This window comes from Tenrec ecaudatus, chromosome 5, assembly GCF_050624435.1.
Source record: "Tenrec ecaudatus isolate mTenEca1 chromosome 5, mTenEca1.hap1, whole genome shotgun sequence".
Classification (NCBI taxonomy): Eukaryota; Metazoa; Chordata; class Mammalia; order Afrosoricida; family Tenrecidae; genus Tenrec; species Tenrec ecaudatus.
In genome coordinates, this window is record NC_134534.1 from 47,520,316 (window position 1) to 47,539,529 (window position 19,214).

Here is a 19,214-nt window from a genome sequence, read left to right on the forward strand (position 1 = left end):
TGTTATTAGTTTGCCATTGAGTCATGCCTGTAGGCTTTCCAAACCGTGACCTTTCAGAAGCTGATAACCAGGGCTGTCTTCCAAGGGCTCTGGGTGAGTTGAGCCCGTCGCTGTTCTTGCTCTTAGCACTTGGTAAGAAACCTATTCGAAAGTTACAGTAGGTTTCTAACTAAAGTTCTTCTTGGACGTGTGCTACTGGAAAATTTTTCCTAACCTCTGTGTTTATCAGCAGAAATGGAGGGAAGGAACGGAAGATGAGGAATAGTATGTTTTTGTTGTCTGAAATAATGAGCTGAGTTTGAGTGGCTACGGGAAGAGGAAAGGAAAGAGCTGCTGATTTTTCTCCCACGTTCAAGTTTCGAAATCAGGATTTCAGAGATCTGCACAAGCCCATGTTGGTTGAAATGGTAATGATGCCACAGGGCAGCCTGTCAAGGGAGCAATCAGAGTGAGATGCACTGGTGTCGGGACCTCATCTACCAGCGATGATTTTAAAGCAGTCTGTGGATGTCACAGGGGGAATTCCAATCTAGCAGAAACTCCTTCCTCGCATTCAAATCGTTCTCTCCATCCTATGTCCCTCAGTGCCCCTAGTGATGACATTGACAAGCATCTAAGGCCCAGAGAGAAAACATCCAAGTGAACAGAGGAAGAGACTGATCAGAATAATTTAACACTACCATTCTCAAATGCCAGTCTCTCAGCACCCCACCCTCATCTAAGATGGGGAGAAATGCCTTCACCCTTTCCCCATCCCATCTGAGAAGGGGCACAGGGGCACTTACCGCAAACATCCACTTTGGGAGGAAGCACTCTCCACGTAGTGTTTCAGAGCGAGTTGGAATTCCTCCAAGTCCTCTTCTAGCACTGACATCTGACGCTGCACAAGCATGATGTGCTGCCGAGAGAGGGGCCATGGTTAGTGCACTGGTGGTCGATGGAGTCCGGCAACGGCCAGAGCCTCAATCACCCACTCCCCCTTCCATATAAGCACATGATTTTCATGGGAAAATATGACAAAATTACAGCCATGGATAATCTAAGTTATCAAATCAGTAATACAGGCAGGGGATGTGTCTTGCCTCTATTAACAATAGCTCAAGGAAGGTGTTTGTTTGCAGTGAGGTTTTCCTCTTTGAAGGTGTGATTATCAGAATTATCAGGAAGGTTTTAGAATTACAAGATCTTAAAAAAAATTTTTTTCATATTAGAAGCTCCGGCAGTAGGGCTCAGACACTGCTGTATTTTCAACCCTCCCTAAGTGATAATACTGGGTAGCCAGGGTGGCAATCCAGGCCTTAAAGCCATGTACCATATTTTAAAAGGGAGCTGATAGGTCCATTCTGCTGGGTGCCAGCTGCAACTCTGGAACATTTTGTGATCTCCAAAACACTTTGTTGGACACTTTGTCTACAAGTACTATAAGACTCATCACACTCATGGTTTCCCAGGCGCATGCGTTCATTGATGCATTTCCCAAGTTACAGAAAACATTACATAGTAACCACTTACAGTATGTCATGTTCAAAACCACAGCCTGCATTGAATGGGTCATATCAGGTTGGATGCCAACTGCTTCCTATAACAAATCCTACTGCCAATACAATTTGATGTTGTAGTTTGAAGAATTTCATAAAGAGTTTCCTGTAAGGTTTTCATGCATTTGTTATCTTAATATCTGACATTTTCTCTTCAAGAATTGGGACTGAACCATAAATGTTCAGAAAAACAAGTTGAGTACCATTTGGAATATGAGAAAAACAACTTGGATATTTCTGAGATAAGTACTAGTAGAACTAGACTTAAATGAAACTACTTTTTGTTTGTTTCCTTTAATTGTTAATTTCAATGAATTTCTTACTTCATGTGATTAACAATTATTTTGTAGGCACTACTTTAGGTACTTTATATTTTACAAACATTCCTGATTTGGACCAGCTAAATACTAGGAACTAGGTTTATGGATATATAGTAATTGATCAAAATATCAAAACATCCCTAGAAGCAGGGATGGTGAAACTTCGTCTCATGCACCTTGGACATGCTATCAGGAGAGACCAATCGCTGGAAAAGGAATTATGCTTGGTAAAGCAGAGGGGCAGTGAAAGATAGGAAGAGCCTCTTTTTGGATGGCAGCAGGACAGAGACACAGTGGCTGCAATAATGGGCTCGGGCAAAAGAATAATTGTGAGGATGCACAGGGCTGCGCAGTGTCTCATTCTGATTTGCAGATGGCCTCTCTGAGCGAGAACCCACTGGAAAGCACCTAGCAACAAGAAGGTCTGGGTTTATAATGATGTATCAAAACTGACTCCTTGTCCTCATAGGTTTAGTAAGGAAATAAATCAAACTTTGAGAACTATGTCTAGGACATAATTTGGGGCAGGATTACTGGCATGTGCAATTAACTATATGTAAGCTGATCATATATCTATTAAATATTGGAGAGAATTGTGTTGCCAGAGATATCTTGAGCCCAGTCTTAAACTCCTTTGATTGTCTAAACCTTAAGATAATATTTAGAAATCCAAACGGATAAGCAGGAGGCAGTGTAGACTGCAGTCTCCCGGGAGGGCAGTATTCCCCAACAGGCCATTTCAGATGTCGTTTACAGGGTAACACACCAAGAAGAAACTTTCAAAGGAACAGTGGATAGCAGAAATCAAGGAATTTCCTGTTTTGAAGAAATAACTTCTGAGCATCAACTCATCATTGCAACGGACCACTGAAGACTGCATATTTCCCAATAGCTCCTTCTCTGAATGACAGTATTCAGGGCAGCCATCCTAACCCAGTTTTATCATTGCATACCTAGGGTGTGAGGGTGTGCATAGTGGGATGGAGCAGATAACTTTTTGTTCATAAGTTTGCCACACCTCAACGGACTCTATCTTGACCTTAATTAAAGGTTTGAGCATCCACTAGACTTTGGCCACCTGGAGGAGATTTCCGATAGTTTCTCTTGTGAAGGAGTTGGTGTTCATTGTAAATATGGAACCCAAACCCAAACCCATTGCCACCTAGTCTATTGCAAGAGGTCAAAAAGACCCTATAGAGCAAAGAGAATTGCACCTTTAGGTTTCAGAGACTTGACGTCTTTATTAGATAAGATAGACAGCCTCATCTTTCTTCTGAGGATCCACTGGGTTCAAACCAATGGCCTTGTGGCTAGCAGTTCAATGAGTAACCAATTACATCACCGGAACTTTTCTGACACATGGGGGAAGGGGGCAGTAGGGAACCAAATACACTGCCATTGAATCCATTCTGAATCGTGGTAACCCTGTACAGAGCTTCTGAGGCTGTGGCTCTTCATAACCCTTCAGAGGATTAGGAAAGAGGGAGGAATGGAAACAAGAAACACAAGGAGGAAGAGGGATGCATGATGCTACATTGAGGAAATTCCAATCAAATATGTTGAAACAAAATGTGTATGAATTGTTGAAGGTAAACTGATGATCTTCCATGCGCCACTCCCCCAGCCCCCCACTGCCCCCCACACATTGCAAATCCCATGGAGCACAGTTCTACTCTACGCTGACACGCATGGGGTTACCATGGATCAAAACTGACCCCACAGACACTTTTTATTATTGTTCCACAGTAAGTCTTTTTATCTGAAGGCTGTTTTTGTGTGATCCAGTAGATCAAACGTTAAAAAAACTATCAGTCTGTGCTGGTAAGAGCCCTGGTGGAACAGCCGTCTATTTGTTGGGTTGTTAACCACAAAGTCAGCAGTTCGAAAGCACCAGCTGTTCCCCGGGAGGAAAACCAGACTTTGTACTCAAGTAAACAGTTACAGTGTCGAAAACTCACCGGGCAGTTCTGCCCTGTCCTATAGGGTCAGTGTAAGTTGGGATCCACTCAAAGGCAGTGAGCTTGTTTTGTTTGGTTTGGGTTTTGGTGTGAAAGCAGTTGTAGACAACATATCAACAAATGGGCTGTGGCTACATATAAAAAAAGAACTTTATATACAAATATGAACAGTGGGCTGTAGTTTTTCCTCCTTTGTGCTAGAGCATGAAAGCCTACCTCTTGCAGAACCAAGTCAGTAGATTCATCCCAGTGGAGTCTCCATACCTGTGGGAACGTCCAGTCAAGATCAGCAAGGCTGGCACGCGGCCAACAAGAGATGTCTTAAGGGAGGGCAGTCAAGAGCAGAACCACTCCATGAATCTCCATCGGATTTGCCCACCTACAGAATCATGGCTATTGTTTTAGATAATGGAGCTTTGGGTCTGTTATGCAGCGATAGCTAACGGATTCATTTACACATGGATGAATGTAAATATGACTTGAAAAAATGAAAAACTCTTGGCGCCAATATTTTACTTGGCAATCCAGACTAAGCATGCCTTTCCCTCTTTAGCTCAGACGTTACACAAAGCTCTCAGTTCACGAGCGCCAGTTTGTTACCTTCAAGTGGCCGGCTGCTCTGACAGGTGGAGCATCCAGAATTGTGGATAGCTTACGGCAGAGCTTTGTGATGCAAAGAATCTCTGCTGTTTTCTAGGCTGTCCAGATGAAAACAAGCTATGAGTCTGAGGGACTGAGAAGAGGGAAGCTGCCCTATCATTTCGAAGGCATTTCTAAGTACAGCTTGGAATGTGACTAGCCAGCCTGAGTGCTGCTTCACGGTAGAAGGTTGTAGAGTGCTGTCCTTCTGTGTCTCTGGTGTGGCAGGGCTAGCATAGTTCTTGTTGTTTTATGGAAATTTTGTTTTAATGGAATTATAGGATACTACTTTAATTTATGGGGCTGAGAATGCTGTGTAAGTATGGAGAGCCAATCTATGTCTATCTAGGATTCTTTTCCCACTTAGATTATGTTGGGGTGCCATCTGCTTGGGAACATTTCTTATGTACAGTTGGCATACTTTAATTCCAGAGATATTTTTAAAGTCAAACATATTTTTGAGTGTTATTCGGCTCTGTTTACTACATTGATAATTGTGCTTCAACACATTTCCGAGCCACCCTAAGTGTTTCTGAGGTGCTTTCCTTGAATTTCTGAGCAGCGACTGTCCAGCAACATTATGTTTAGCTAGTCCCTGGTGGATTCGTTGGCGACTGGCCCCCTCTGCTGCAGACACTTAAGAGCGTATGGAATAATTGATTTGCCTTGTAAAATGTAATTCGTAGGTTTGGTGATAGTGGAGAGGCAGTGACTGTATTACACATGCAGATTCTAATATGCACTTCAAGTCCGTGCTAAACAATGCGCTAAAGAAAAGTTCTGAATTTCTTGAAAAGCCGGTCAAACCTTGTTTAAAAAGATCTTGACGTAGACACAAATAAACAAGAGCTCCTTCTGAATGTAGACCACATCTGGAAATAATCATCACTTCCCAGTCCCAGTGAGGCAGAGGCATACAACGGTCTTAAGTAAAAATGATTCAGGTGGGTCAACATAGACAGGCAGACCAGATATAAGAAGGGGTACCCCCAAAACCTCAGATTTCCCCCCAAAATCTATGCATTCAATTTATTTTTTTCCAAAACAACCTTATCACCTTCAAAGTAGTCTCCATTACACTTAATACACTTGTCGAATCTGATTCCATTCTTGGAATCATGTTTCAAACCCATCTGTTTGGATGGCTGGCAGCACCTCCCTCATTGTTTTCTTCACCTCTTCTATGTTGTCCAATCGCTGTCCTTTCATGTCCCTCTTCATTTGCAGAAACAAAAATATAGTTGCTGAGTGAGGTCAGATGAGTAAGTTGCATGGGGGCAAGAGAGGCATGCTGGTTTTTGCCCCAAACTGGCTCACCGAGATGGCAGTGTGAGCGGGTGCATTGTCGTGGTGGCCAACCCAGTCCCTCGTCTGCCACAGACCAGGTATTTTTGTCACACACTGTTACACTATCTTTTCAGGACCTCTAAATAGAAAGCTTGATTGACAGTCTGACAGGTGGAACGAACTCAAATGCACTATTCCCCCCCCCCCCCCACATCACATCTGTTTTTTTTGGAGGGGAGGGTATCTCCTCATATGTGTGATCTTGTTGGACCAATGCCTTTAAAAAATCAGACTGATCTTTATATTTCAATTTAGTACTTGACAGCTGGACGGTAACCCGTTATCCCTCCAATACTGACATGCCCTTGTCTGGACTTTACATCTGGGTCGATCTCAGCTTGTATGTTTACCTTCCATTTAAGGCAAGATCAAATTATGAAGGCCTCAGGCTGCTAATAATGTCTTGTTATAAATCAATTGGAGCAATTTCTTTCTTTTTTTGGGAAACATTTACTTTCTTTTTAAAAATCATTTTATTGGGGGCTCATACAACTCTTAATCACAATCCATGTGTCAAGCACATGTGTACATTTGTTGCCATCATCATTCTCAAAACATTTTCTTCCCTTGCGCAAGGGCCGTGTTAATCTTCTCTGTGTTGGTCCAATTTTAGTATATTTCTACTTGAGCCCTTGATATCAGCTCATTTGGAGTATTTTCCTAATCCTGTGTAGCCCCTTATTTGTAGAACTGTTGTGATAATTATTGCAACCTGAGTTAGAACAATTCAACATATTAAAATATAGACAAATAGTATTTGAAAAAATTCCTACCTATTCTTTCTGGCTTCAGTTGATAGATTGAGCCTTCTGGAAGTCTCCCACCAAAAAACCAAACCAGACTCATTGCCGTGGAGTCAGTGCTGACTCAGAGCCTCACTGTGGTTTCCGTGACTGTAGCTGTACTGGGGTAGAACGCCCAGTCTACTGGTGGTTTCAGACTGCCGACCATGCAGGTCACAGCCAATACCTAACCACTACACCACCCAGGTGCCTGTAAGTCTTCCTGGGTTCCCTAAGTTAGGTGCTATTTCCTCACCCGTATTATCATCCTCAACATGCGATCATTCTAGAACCTTGTTTAATTGCCTGTACTTTCTTTGAGCCGCTACACTCGCCATTTTATCTCCATCTCCTCTTTCAGGTTGTGGCCCATAGTCGGTGATCAAGAGTTATTCACAAAACAAACAAATGGAAAATGGGTCTGTTTTTAGTCACTGGTTGTATGTTAATGTTGCTTAATAAAAGTTAAGTACACGCTATTTATTCCAGGGGAGGATTTGAGATGGCTCTGCAAATTTTAAGTGCTACACAAGTGTTAGAGGTTCTTTAACACCTTCTTTCCTCTCATTTTTCACTAGCTTTATGGTCTTAAACAGGTACCTTAATTGGTATCATTTCAAGGCTGTAGATACATAAAATTGGAGTATTGGGATTTATATGGTAGAGTTAAAGGGGAAAAATGGAAAAAAAAATGTATGTAAAGGTCTTAATTCATGACAGGTATTCAATTAATATTACTTCTTTTACTCAAGTCTAGGGGGAAGCATATTTTAAAAAGGAACCACATTTGAGACTCCTCATTATGTAAGGGTGCTATGTCCCAGAAAAATCTAGAGATGGCAGCTGCCAGGTTCAGGACTTTTGCTGTGCTTAAATAAGCCTACCAGGCAATCTGCTCTGCTCTGATGATAAGAAACCCGATGAAAGGAATGATCTTTTCGCCCACAGCCAACCTCACTGGCAAGGGAAAGCTCTCACTTTAGTGTCCACTGAAGCCAGCCAACACTTGGGTTGGAAATACGCAGCTCGGTGAGGAGTGTGAGTGTGGCGTCAAGCTTCCAGCTCCTGTGCTTTAACGTCTTCATCTGCCAGAGGGAGCTAGGGATTGCACCAGCTCGTGGGGCTACTGTGAGAATCAAATGAGCTTGAAAGTGTGTGCTTAGTCCACACTCCATGCTCAGAATAACAGCTTTTAACAAACAAAATAAAAGAGAAATGTATTCTCTGCTTTCAAATGTACTCTGCACCCACCAATGGAACTGAGAAAGGGAAAACAGTTCTCTCATCAACGAATTCTGAAACAGGTTTTGGTCTCCCAGGTAAACCACTGAACACATGCTAATCCGCCCATGTCAGGGAAGTGGTTTGTGCTAACTCATAGGAGCCCGGGATTTTAAAGCAGTAAATTTCGGTGGGACGTTTTTCAGGAACTAGCTTACATGGGTGTCAACTATGAAATAACAACAGAACAATGCTTTGGTCATTCTGAATGTCGCGGCTGTGATAGTAGGGTTTTGCGTCAACTTGGGTGGTTCGACTGGGTCTCAGGTTCGACTGGGTCTCATGTGAAGACACAGGAATATCTCGTGATGGGTGTTCCTCAGAGGTATGGCTCACTTTCAGTATAAGTGGGTGATGCCAGGGAAGAACTTGTTTGATTTTTGCAGGATCTGGATCCTACATCTGGCCTCCAGCTGTGTTGCCTTCTGCACTACTCGTCAATCGTCGATCAATAGCAGCCTGCCATCTGACCTGCTGAAGAGCTGACCTTGGATCCATTTGCCTCAGTAGTAGCCAGAAGCCTGATGTCTGACTTGCCGATCTTGGGTTTAGCAGCCCCAGCAGTTATGATAATCAAGAGATTAACTTTAATCAAGAGATTAATATTTGATCCACACACCAGGAATGCATCCACCTGTACAACTGTGTGAACCAAACCCAAACTACAATCACTGCCATCGAGTCGACGCTGACTCAGCAGCCTCCTGTGGGTTGCCGAGACTGTGACTATTCACTGGAGTACAACGCTCAGTCTTTCTCCCGAGGTGTAATCACTGTACCACCAGGGCTCCCACACCTGTGTGAGCTAATTCCTTCAAAGAAATTGTGTGTGTGTGTGTGTGTGTGTGTGTGTGTAAACTTCTCCAGAGAATTCAACCCCGAGACATTAAGTTTTATAGGCATGTATGTATTTCTACTAGTGGGAAAATATAACTTTCAATCGTATTAAAATTTTTATTAGTACATCTACCAACACAAGAGTCCAAATTGCTACTATATGCTGATTCCCAGGAAACATAGTTATTTTACTTTCACTCATGGAGACACTTAAGGAATATAAATTTATTTTTTGTGCTTTAAAATAACGTTGAGCACTTCAGCACCTTACCCACTCCTAGCTAAGCACTTCAACATGTCACTGAATTAGGAATTTGCATGTGTTGATCTCTTCACATTGACATTGGTCACTCTTCATTCTCAGGAACCAGAAGACGGAAACCACTGTCACCTTTAATAAGTAATCTTTGGATGGTTTTTCTCACTCATAACTAGAGGAGGATAATCATCTCACACTAGGAAATTATTTAAGGATGGACAACAGGCTTTCACAGTATTAGAGAAGCTAGGGTCATTGTGCAGTTTTCCCATTCGCACACATTTAGGAGATGACACAGTACAAGACGGCAGGACGTGTGCTGCACAACTGCCCCCCCTTCCCTCCCTCCAGTACATTCCCACCCAAATCCACCACTTTAATGTTCTGTGATTCTGAGGATTTGGCACAGATCATATCCCCATTTTTTTAAAAGAAATAAAAGCACTGAACTTGTAGAGAAAATATGGCTTCCTTCAAGGGAAGCTATTCATTTGTACAAAATTCTAATCCGAACAATCCTAAGCTTTTCGAAGCATCCATCAACATTTCCTCTCTTAAGACTCCTTTGTGTAAGAGGCTGGATGAGTGGGCAGGGTCCTGACACACAGGGTAGGTCTCCCTCTCACGCAGTCAGTGCCTATGGAATAAATACTCAACACAGAAACGAAAGGTACTTCCTAATTTTGCTTCATGTCAACGTGACTGATATCCCACAACCTATAAAACAAATATGTGACTCATTAAAGGTATATTTCAAAAAGCGAGTTTTTTTATGTAAATTCACACTCAACATAATTGCAAACATTCAATGTCCCTAAACAGAAAACACTGTATATATTTTTGCTTCAAAAGAAGGTAAGATAATGAAGCATGTACTATTTTTCCAGCAGCCTTGTCTCCCTCCCCACTAAGTTCATTCTGCTGCATCTTAATGCCCCTATTAGGACCACCCTGTCCATCTGCCTTTCAATCTCGACGGCAGCACCACTCTGGATGAACTTCCTCCTCCAGGAATATAAATGTCCTCTTTTCTCCAGACATCAATTTATTCCTTGGAAAAAAAGAAAGCTGGGGTGGGGGGGGGGATCGGGGGCTTGGGCATGTACTATGTGCTTTGCTCTGGGCTACATGCTAGGACCACAATAAATGAACAGGACATGGTCGTATCTCCGATGTAACCCTCAGCCGAAAGAGGCTACAAAATTTGTCTGTTATGTTTTGAACATTGCCCTTCTCTGCCAGTCATCATGTAATGATTGTAAAATTTATTCATTTATGCACGTGGCAGCTTTTCTCTTTTTTTCCCATACTATTTTTTCTCCCTTCAGCATTTTTAACTTTCAAATTTTCACATTGTTTAAAACAAAAACTCTGTGCACAACTGCTACATTCACAGAAAGTTATATCTCAGGTTAGATGCTATAGTTTGAGAAAAATTTGGGGACTTGTTTCGAGTCTTCAAAGCACAAACGAAGGGGGTACCCCTTAAAACTGGAATTGTGCTGAATGGAGCAGATGAGCAACTTGCTCTGAGTTAGTGCACCCAGTGGCATTGCCTGGGAAGGTTCTCTCTCTCTCTCGAGTCACAGTGAATTTTTTCGTAAAAGCAGTTTCACTTGAATCTCATTTTTTTGTGATGGCGTATTTAAGAGAACAGCGTGCGACTGTGAAATTTTGTTTCCTGCTCAGGAAAAATGCGGCAGAAATTGTTGTGATGTTGAACAAAGCTTACAAGGACAGCACTAAAGGAAAAACTCACGTGTACGTGGTGTGGTTTACTCATTTCAAAAAACGTGAAATGTTGATTGATGACAAATCTTGCTGTGAATGTCCGTCATCTTTCCAAACAGACGAAAAACACTACCTACCCATGCACACATGAATCTTGTCTATGTCTTGCTCATTTTTTTCTATTTTGAATTTCAATAGTAATTAGTGTGAAGAATTTAAACCATGCATTGAAAGTGTCTTTTGCAAATTTTCATCATGAAAAAGTACTTACAGATTTCGTGCTTCCTTCAATAACTTCTTCTTCCAGTGGCTCCAGCCTGAGATCCTTTGTTTAGAAGAAATGGAAGGGGGAGCCAGAAATTAGCAAAATAAAAGCAACACTTCATGTTTGAATGCTATCTCTTTTAAGACTAATTCTGAACCCCAAATCCTCATGATTCAAAAGAAGATACAATCATCAGATTCTCCACCTCTTGCCCCCGCACGGTCCTTATCCTGAAAGATTCTTTGTGCCCCCTGATCAGTTGTAATGAGCCATTTCAGATATGTTTTCTTTGTTATTGCATTACATTTACTTCATCGGTGCTATTAAAAGCAAGAAGAGCCGAGAGAGGCGACTCATGTTAAAACAGAGAGAGGAAACATCCAAAACCAGCTGAACTCACTGCCACTGAGTTGATGGTGACTCGGCAACCCTGTAGGACAGAGTAGAACTGCCCCCTGAGATTTCTCAGACTACGTAACTCTAGGGGAGCAGAAAACCTCATCCCTCTTCTCCAGAGCGACTGGACCACTAAGCTACCAGTACTCATGCGACCGAGAAGACAGGGAGGTCAACATTAAAGTGAGACCAAACAAGTAGGCCCAACAGGCTACTTTCTGTTACCGTGACAACTGCAGCAATTCTACATGTTTGGGGAGATTGTGGTGGTGCTAGATGCTAGGGCTAGGATGGGCTGCAAAAAAAATGAAGCAGAAAGTTCACGGAAGCACCATTAGCTATAGCCACGAAGTAGGACAAACTCTAAAACAGACCCTAACGCCTCTGGTGAGGAGCAACAGATCATTGAAACGCCCCCAGTGAAGGCAAATGTGTGATCTCCGAGGACTCCATTCTGTGAATAGGAATCCTAGCGTTTCTGCTATCTGAGGCTTATGCACCCCACTTCCTTCCAGTACATAAGAAATACATTGGAAGTTGGAGAAATCCAGACATTCTAAAATAACTTCTAGCTGCTAATAGCAGCGATACGTAGCTCTACTGTGCTGCTCTCAACTTGACTTACTGTTCTCACTGCTGTAAGCTCTTTCTTGCTGGCACCTTTTTGTCTTGCTCAAAGATCACTGCCTTACAGGACCATCCTAAAGAGATCTTCCCAGACCAATGACTTATTCTCCAGCCCCCCAGCCTCTATGCTGTAACTCTACTTGCTCTTCACACTATGTGAAGTCACCTTCTTTTAATGGATTAAAAAAAGATTATTTTTTCTGTCTCCCCAGCAACCAACTAGTGTATTCTCATTGTGAATACCACCTGCCAGCCTCATACCTGGAATGCCGTAGGTGCTCATTAAGCGCTAGGAGAATAAGCAGGTGAGTGAATGAATGCCCCATGTAAAGGATACCTTTTCTACGGAGGTATATGATATAGAGATGATCTGCATTGGAAAGCACTCCAGAGATCAAACTGTGACAACAGAAGACTCTTGACTGCTCCTTCTTTGACACCAACACTGGTATACTTTTAATCCTATTGTTTCTGCTCGAAGGTGAGACAAAAATAAATTGTGTACATGTGACGTCCTTAAATGCATCCCTTGGAGGGACACACTGTGGGTGGGGTGAAAATGAAGAGGTTTTTTGATGCTATTGGTGTTTGCTTTGTTTTAAGTCTTTCCTGCAGAGCTTAAAGAAAGTTTGATCTGGAACCCCAGTTAAAGAGGAAAGGAAGAAATGCCTAAAGAAACTTGTAGAAATCACAAAGGTTACAGCCTCCGGGGTGGTACAGGGCTTGGTTTTCAGGACAGCCATAAATACTTAATGGAGAGAACAAACCCAAGGCTAACCACTGTGGGAGACCAGGGAGGCAGCAGTGAGGTGACATGCACTTAGTTGCTGTCTGGAAATTGGGTAGTTTTTCCTCTAGAAACCCAAGTCAGCCCAATGCGGAAAAAGTTGTCAAAGAAAATGGAACTTGTGCTCTTTTCCATTCATTTAGACCAATCATGCTGAGCCCCACACAGCAGGAGCCTTTGCTGAAAACCATCACAATGCACTTTCAGCAAACCTCCCAGACGCTGTCCTCAAAGGGAAGCTCTTTCATAGGAAGGGAGTCTAGCAAAGAAAAGAGACTCCACGATGTGTTACTTGATGTCATGTTGGAAAAAGGGTTTGACCTATTCTTTTAAAAATAACCATATACATTTAAGGCACCAAATAAAGATATATCTGCAAAGAACATCAAAACCACTTTTGAAAGCAGTTGAATCCATATTTATTTAATGATGGAATTTCTGGGTTTTAATAAAGGTCAGCTTTCAAATAGATTTGGATTTCAAGGTCTTCCAAGACTGAAAATGTAATTCCTGTTGTGTGATAGTTTATTGTGCCAGCCTGGCCGATAAACACAAGTAGAATTAATTGAAGGGCAGAGAGATAAATGGCTCGGTGAGCCTCGCCTTGTTAGTTCTGTGCCTCAATTTAAAGGGTACACTCCCTGTGGGACGCCTAGCCTGTGGACTGTGTCGCTGTAAGTTAAGGTCCCTTTAAGCCCACATGATTGGAATGTTCATCTCTGGAGCTGGGGACCGACAGTTGGTGACAGTTGGTGACCTGCCTTGGTGTTTGCTGCCTGGATATATATAGCCCAGCTCTCTGCAGAAAGGGGATTGGCAGCTCTCAAGACTTAAAGGACTGCTAGTGTCTCACTGCTTTATAATTTGTAATTTAATTGTTAATTTCTTGTATTATCTATCTATCTGTATATAATTTAATGGTTCATTTCTTGTGTTATATATCTTTATAAATATATATATATAATTACTAGCAATCTGGTTTTGTCTCTCTAGAGAACCCTAACACATGTTGCTACACTTTTACTAGTGTCAGCCTGCATGCCAATTAATAAAGTAAGAAAGGAGGACAGATGATTTCCAGGGAGCTCTCAGCATGTGATCAACATAACTTTTGAGAATGAAGACTAGAGGGGACCTGGAGCTCACCACAGTTGCTTCCTGTCAAGTTGGCTCTCCTCTCTAGAGACTCTCCTTCTCAGACACCTTCCCCATGCTCAGGGTTTAAGGTATCATCTTTGTGAAGCAAGACCTTAATTGGTTGGTCTGGCATCTCTCCTAGGAACATCTGATTGGATATTTCTGGTCCTATTTCACTTTGAAACTGACTGAGACATCTAAAACACCAGTTCATTCTCTCACCTCTCTTCAGAAATGACCTCTCACTTGTCTCTGCCTTTTCTGTCAGGACTGTCAATCTCCCCTCCAGGCTCAAAGCATTAGACTCCTTTCTGGTTTCCCCTGTCTGTGGTCCAGTGTCCTGGGAACTTCCATGCAGCGTCTTTTCAAAGCTTTCCTTCTCAAGCCCTCTGAGCGGCACTATGTCCACGAGCAGCCATGGATATCGGGACAAGGGGAAACAGAGGGCCAGAAACTCTAAAAAACTGCTATGAAAAGGAAGTACGCACCTTCTTTTCCAGCCTATCGATTAACTTCTGCAGTCTGTTTATCTGGGTCATCCACTGGCTGTCTTCTTCCAAGATACCTTGTGGGAGGAAATCACGGGGAGAATACGTTACCTCTCGGCAGGGCAGACACGCTTGGTTATCTCAGAGTGGAACATTTCCTTTTACCCCCCGAGGAAAAATAAAGTGTCACTGTCTAGTCAACATATTTAAATAAAAATGTATTCACATGAATACCTTTCTAAGTATTAATTTGCATAGACCCATATATCCCAGCAGGTTCATGCTCACCAGCCCGGGTTATATGCTGTTGTCAGTCCTAGCCTTTGATATTCAGTAGAACCGATCCTGCTGAGCCATTTTTACAACCCTTGAGGTGGTTGATTTTTCTTTTGAAAAAGGAGAGCTTCAATCAATAATGCAACATGTACTTCCTGAGCGGTGGCAGGAGCCTGTGAGATTGCAGCTCTGATCAGAGCCAAGTATAGAGTGGCACAGTCACAAAGAGGCGGAGGGGAAGAGAGCTGGTGTCTCACTTCTTAACGATCCCCCTGAGTTTGCATAGCCGGCATGGTTATGGTTGGCTGTCACGAAAGCTGATGGCTCTAGACTAGAGCCTGCTAGTCCTGGTCAAAGTACTAGACTTCTCTGACCTGTTTTCTTCTTTGTAAAACGAATCTTAACAGCTCCAGCTCCGGAGCGCCATTGTGAGGATTGTAGGTGTGAGAATGAAATGTGTATCACATATAGGTATATAAGGGAGCCCTCGTGGTGCAAGGATTAAGTTCTCAGTTGCTAAATGAAAAGTTGGCGTTCTGACCGCCCCCCCCCCCAGCTGCTTCTGGAGGGATTACAGCTGAGCAAACCCGAGGGAACAGTTCTTCTCGGTTAGGCACGAGCACTAGGAGTTGTAATCAACTGGATGGCATATAACAATGTACAAAAGGGCTTCATAAAGTTCCTGGAAAACTTGATGATCTCATTTCTCGTTTCACCATGGACATTTTAAAACACGCCCCCATCTATTTATCAAGAAAATCTATAAATTAAATGAGAATGTCACCAGGATTAAAATCATAATCTTAACTATAAAAATGCACACACGTTGTGCCCACAGAAACAAACTCACTACTACCGAGTCAATTCCTAGTCAGCTACACTAGAAGGGAGGGTCAGACTCCCCTACGGGTGGGGTTTTGAACTGCTAACCCGGGGTTGGCAGCCAAAGGGTTAGCAACCACTCCACCACCAGGTCTCTTCAGCTGTGCCTGGCAGCCTATTAAACACTATATAGATTCTGCTGCTGTGACTGTCACTGTCATTAATGTGATGATGCAAATGTGCACACAGAGAGCTGGGGGCTAAGCCCTCCACCGACATGCCGGCATCTTCCAGTGTCCGCACTGCTGTTGACCAAAATGCCTTCACAGGTACTTGCTTTATTTCTGGATAAAGGAATGCAATTGAATTCAAGACTACAAAGTCTTGCTTTACCTTCCAATACAAAAAAGGCAAAACTTAAATCGCAAGGAGTGGTGCTTTACATCAGAATTCCATTCTCCATCTGCCCTTTTGGGGCAAGCACCTCACAGCCACCCGATGAATTATGGATGCACGTAGCCCCAAAGAATGATTGAAAATCGGACAGGGTGGTTTGAGGAAAATATCTTCCAAGGCCTGGTAGTTCCAGACTTAGGTTGTTCAGAGTTCCCACAACCCACACTCCAGGACTGCATTTGTTGGCTTTTTAAAAACATGTTATTGTTAGGAAGATGTACTACATGTGATGCTGCTGTGTGTCATTTGGTGATATTTATATGGAATGTATTTTACCCCCAACAGCAAATAAATATGGGATTTCAAAAGATACTGATAACCAGAGTCAATAATAGTGAAAACTGAGAAATCTGAATGTATCCCTGTTGTAAGTCGGGGACTACCTGCGTAAACAAATGTATGTGTATTTTTAAAATTCACAGATAAGTGAACACGTTTTCATTCTGACATGTTCCTTAAAAGACTCAGGTAGCTGTCACATCACAGCCTTTGGAAAGCAATGGTCATGTGACTCATGTGGCCTTTGAAGTTAGCAGAGGAGATGCCTTGTACGCCAGGGTTTCAGATGTACTTGTGTGACTTGGCTGGTGCTTCCACCAGGAGGAGTGATCCTGCCGTGGGAGCAAATCTGAACCCAATCAACTGCCTCCTGAAGCCAAGTCCTGCAGAGCTCACCCCATCACCGTCTAGCATAGTCCCGCGAGAACGACTAAACACTCGCCTTTTTAAGCCTGTGAGAGCTGAGATTAAGTGTCTCAAAATACAAATGGCCTGGTAGTGAGGGCAAATCTCTGCTCTGGCCTTCAGTGGGACATGAACATTTATGTTAACAGGGGTTGGGATAAAATAAGACAGTGTCAAGAAAACACTTGGAGATCTTTCAAGTTCTGTCTGTGTCAATAGAGTGCACAATTAGGACTTTCATATTCCCACATGCGCCCTGTTTAAAGATTGCACTCACTAATCCTCAGTGAATTATGTCAGTGGGAAATTTGCACAGTTTCCCATGACATCAAAGATTCTGCTTCCAGGTATTGTTGGCTCTGTCTCTCCCCCAAGCAACTGCCCACTCTCCTCCTCTAGACACGAAGCCTCCTTTCAAATGCACACTCTCTGACAGTGAGGAAGTACCCACATGAAAGGTAAACACAGGCTTACTGTGCTTAGTTACCACTCTGTAGTGAACAATTTCACATGTTATAGTGAAAGTAAGCATGCAAGTAAGCACGAGTCAATCCGTGCTTACTTTGCTTCTTGTGTTCTTCACCACCGAAGGGCTGCCTTTCATGTACTTCCTTTTCATCCTGCACAAGTGCAAGGGTTCAGAAGGAACTCCTGCTTATACGATCACCCTAGTTCTCAATGCCCGAGGCTCTTTACGGCCCCAGTGTCAGCACAGAGACTGCATTCCACCCATGACTGTTAGTGCTCGTGCTCTCCATGCTGTGCTTTGATCTGCTGCTGCTGCTGCTGGTGGCTGTCAACGAGTCAAGTGGAACATACAAATGGAGTAGACATTGAAGAAGGAAAACAAGGAAACCCGCATTACCCGAAGTGCCAACATTAAACTGAGGGCTGTTGGGAGAGAAGCTGTTGTGTCTCTGGACTCGGCGACTTGATCGCCTTCCGGGCCACGGAATAGACAGGACTTCTGGCTTGACTGGCCCTGACCTTGAACAACAGAGACAACATTTAATCAGTGTGTCAGTCTCTGGCCTTAGGGAACCGCTTTTCAAACATCAGTCACAAATATTTTCCAGTGCAGTGAAATGAAAGCCTACGGGAGTTGTCGCTTGTAAACTCGCCCCAGAGAGCTGGGTGAATTTGGAACTATGTGAACACAAGGGAGGTTATCAAAATAAAAACTGCATCTTGGCCTATAATTGAAGAGAACCCGTTTTTCTTTCGTCGGCTTTGATGATCTAGGGCAACACATTTATGTGTGGGTCCCTGTTGTATTGTGTTTAGTTTGAGCTCACCTATGAAATTCTCCTGTCTTCTTCCATTTTAAAATTCACTTGTAGAAATCAGTGCTATCTGTCTATTCATGCCCATTCAAATGTGCATCAATCGTAATTTTATAAAGCTGTTTCAAAACATGAGAGATCCTCATGCCACACCTCCCTTCTTCCTTTCATAGGACACTCAAAATAAATGGCAAAGCTTTGGGTGAAAGTGGACACAGCACATTAGGTCCCCACTTAACAATGGATACAATGATTGCTCAGTGACATGGGGTACATTTTTCACAATGTGTCAGTATTCTTATGATTTCTGCTCTGGCTAGTCCATTTCCAGTGATCTAGTTTCCTTGTCCCTCTGTCCTCCGTCTTCACTGGAGAGTAGTTGTTGACAGTTTGGCCTCACGGAGATCACTCCTTAGAGGAGCGCAGTGCTCACTGACAGGATCCTTTATTGTATGAGCCAATCGATTTCAGCTGAAAAGTGACCTTTGGCCCGGGGGTAGTTTCAGTTTACGGTTTAAAGGGTACTGCAAGGTGATTCTCTAGTCTCAACCAGTCCAGTAGGTTTAGACTTTTTAAGAACTTGAGTAGATGAAGGCTGAGCATGATAGTTTGACAAGAGGAAAGTAAAAGGAAATAGAGGAAAGAACTAGGAGGCAAAAGACATTTATAGAGGTCTAAATACAGGCAAATACATATGTAAATAAATTTATATATGATAACGGGGAAATCGATCTAAGTGCATATATTTATAGATTTAGTATTAAGGTAGCGGATGGACATTGGGCCTCTACTCAAGTACTTCCTCAATGCAAGAACACTTTGTTCTATTAAACTGGCATTCCATGATGCTCACCTTCCAGACACAATCGCTGAAGACAAATGTGTGCATAAGTAACTGTGGTGAAGAGAGCTGATGGTGCCTGGCTATCAAAAGATATAGTGTCTGGTATTTCAAAGGCTTAGATAAACAAGTGGCCATGTAGCTGAGAAGCAACAAAGCCCACACCAGCCTGTGTGATCATGAAGTATTGATAGGATCAGGTATCACGCATCAAAGAACAAAAAATCATAGCATTGTGATTGAGGTGGAGTGTGGAGTGGAGACCCAAAGCCCATTTGTAGGCAACTGGACATCCCCTTACGGAAGGGTCAGGGGGAGGAGACGAGTCAGTCAGGGTGCAGGATAGCACTGATGGAACATATAACTTTCCTCTAGTTCTTTAATGCTTCCCCACCGCCCCCACCCCCATTATCATGATGCCAATTCTACCTTACAAATTCCACTAGATCAGAGCATGTAC

General features: G+C 42.9%; 1 protein-coding gene and 1 non-coding gene across 2 annotated transcripts in view; both read right to left on the bottom strand.

Annotated features, from left to right (window-relative positions):
- NECAB1 (N-terminal EF-hand calcium binding protein 1) overlaps positions 1-19,214 on the bottom strand; it is a 193,334-nt gene that overhangs the window by 20,400 nt on the left and 153,720 nt on the right. Inside the window, exons 7-10 of the mRNA XM_075550616.1 lie at positions 17,496-17,617; positions 14,393-14,469; positions 10,964-11,017; positions 786-898 (exon numbers count right to left, since the gene is read on the bottom strand). Coding sequence (XP_075406731.1) covers positions 786-898; positions 10,964-11,017; positions 14,393-14,469; positions 17,496-17,617 — 366 coding nt within the window. The remainder of the gene's footprint in view (positions 1-785; positions 899-10,963; positions 11,018-14,392; positions 14,470-17,495; positions 17,618-19,214) is intronic.
- LOC142449530 (U6 spliceosomal RNA) lies at positions 6,330-6,439 on the bottom strand. The gene has a single exon (XR_012784683.1). It is a non-coding gene; the product is annotated as a U6 spliceosomal RNA (small nuclear RNA).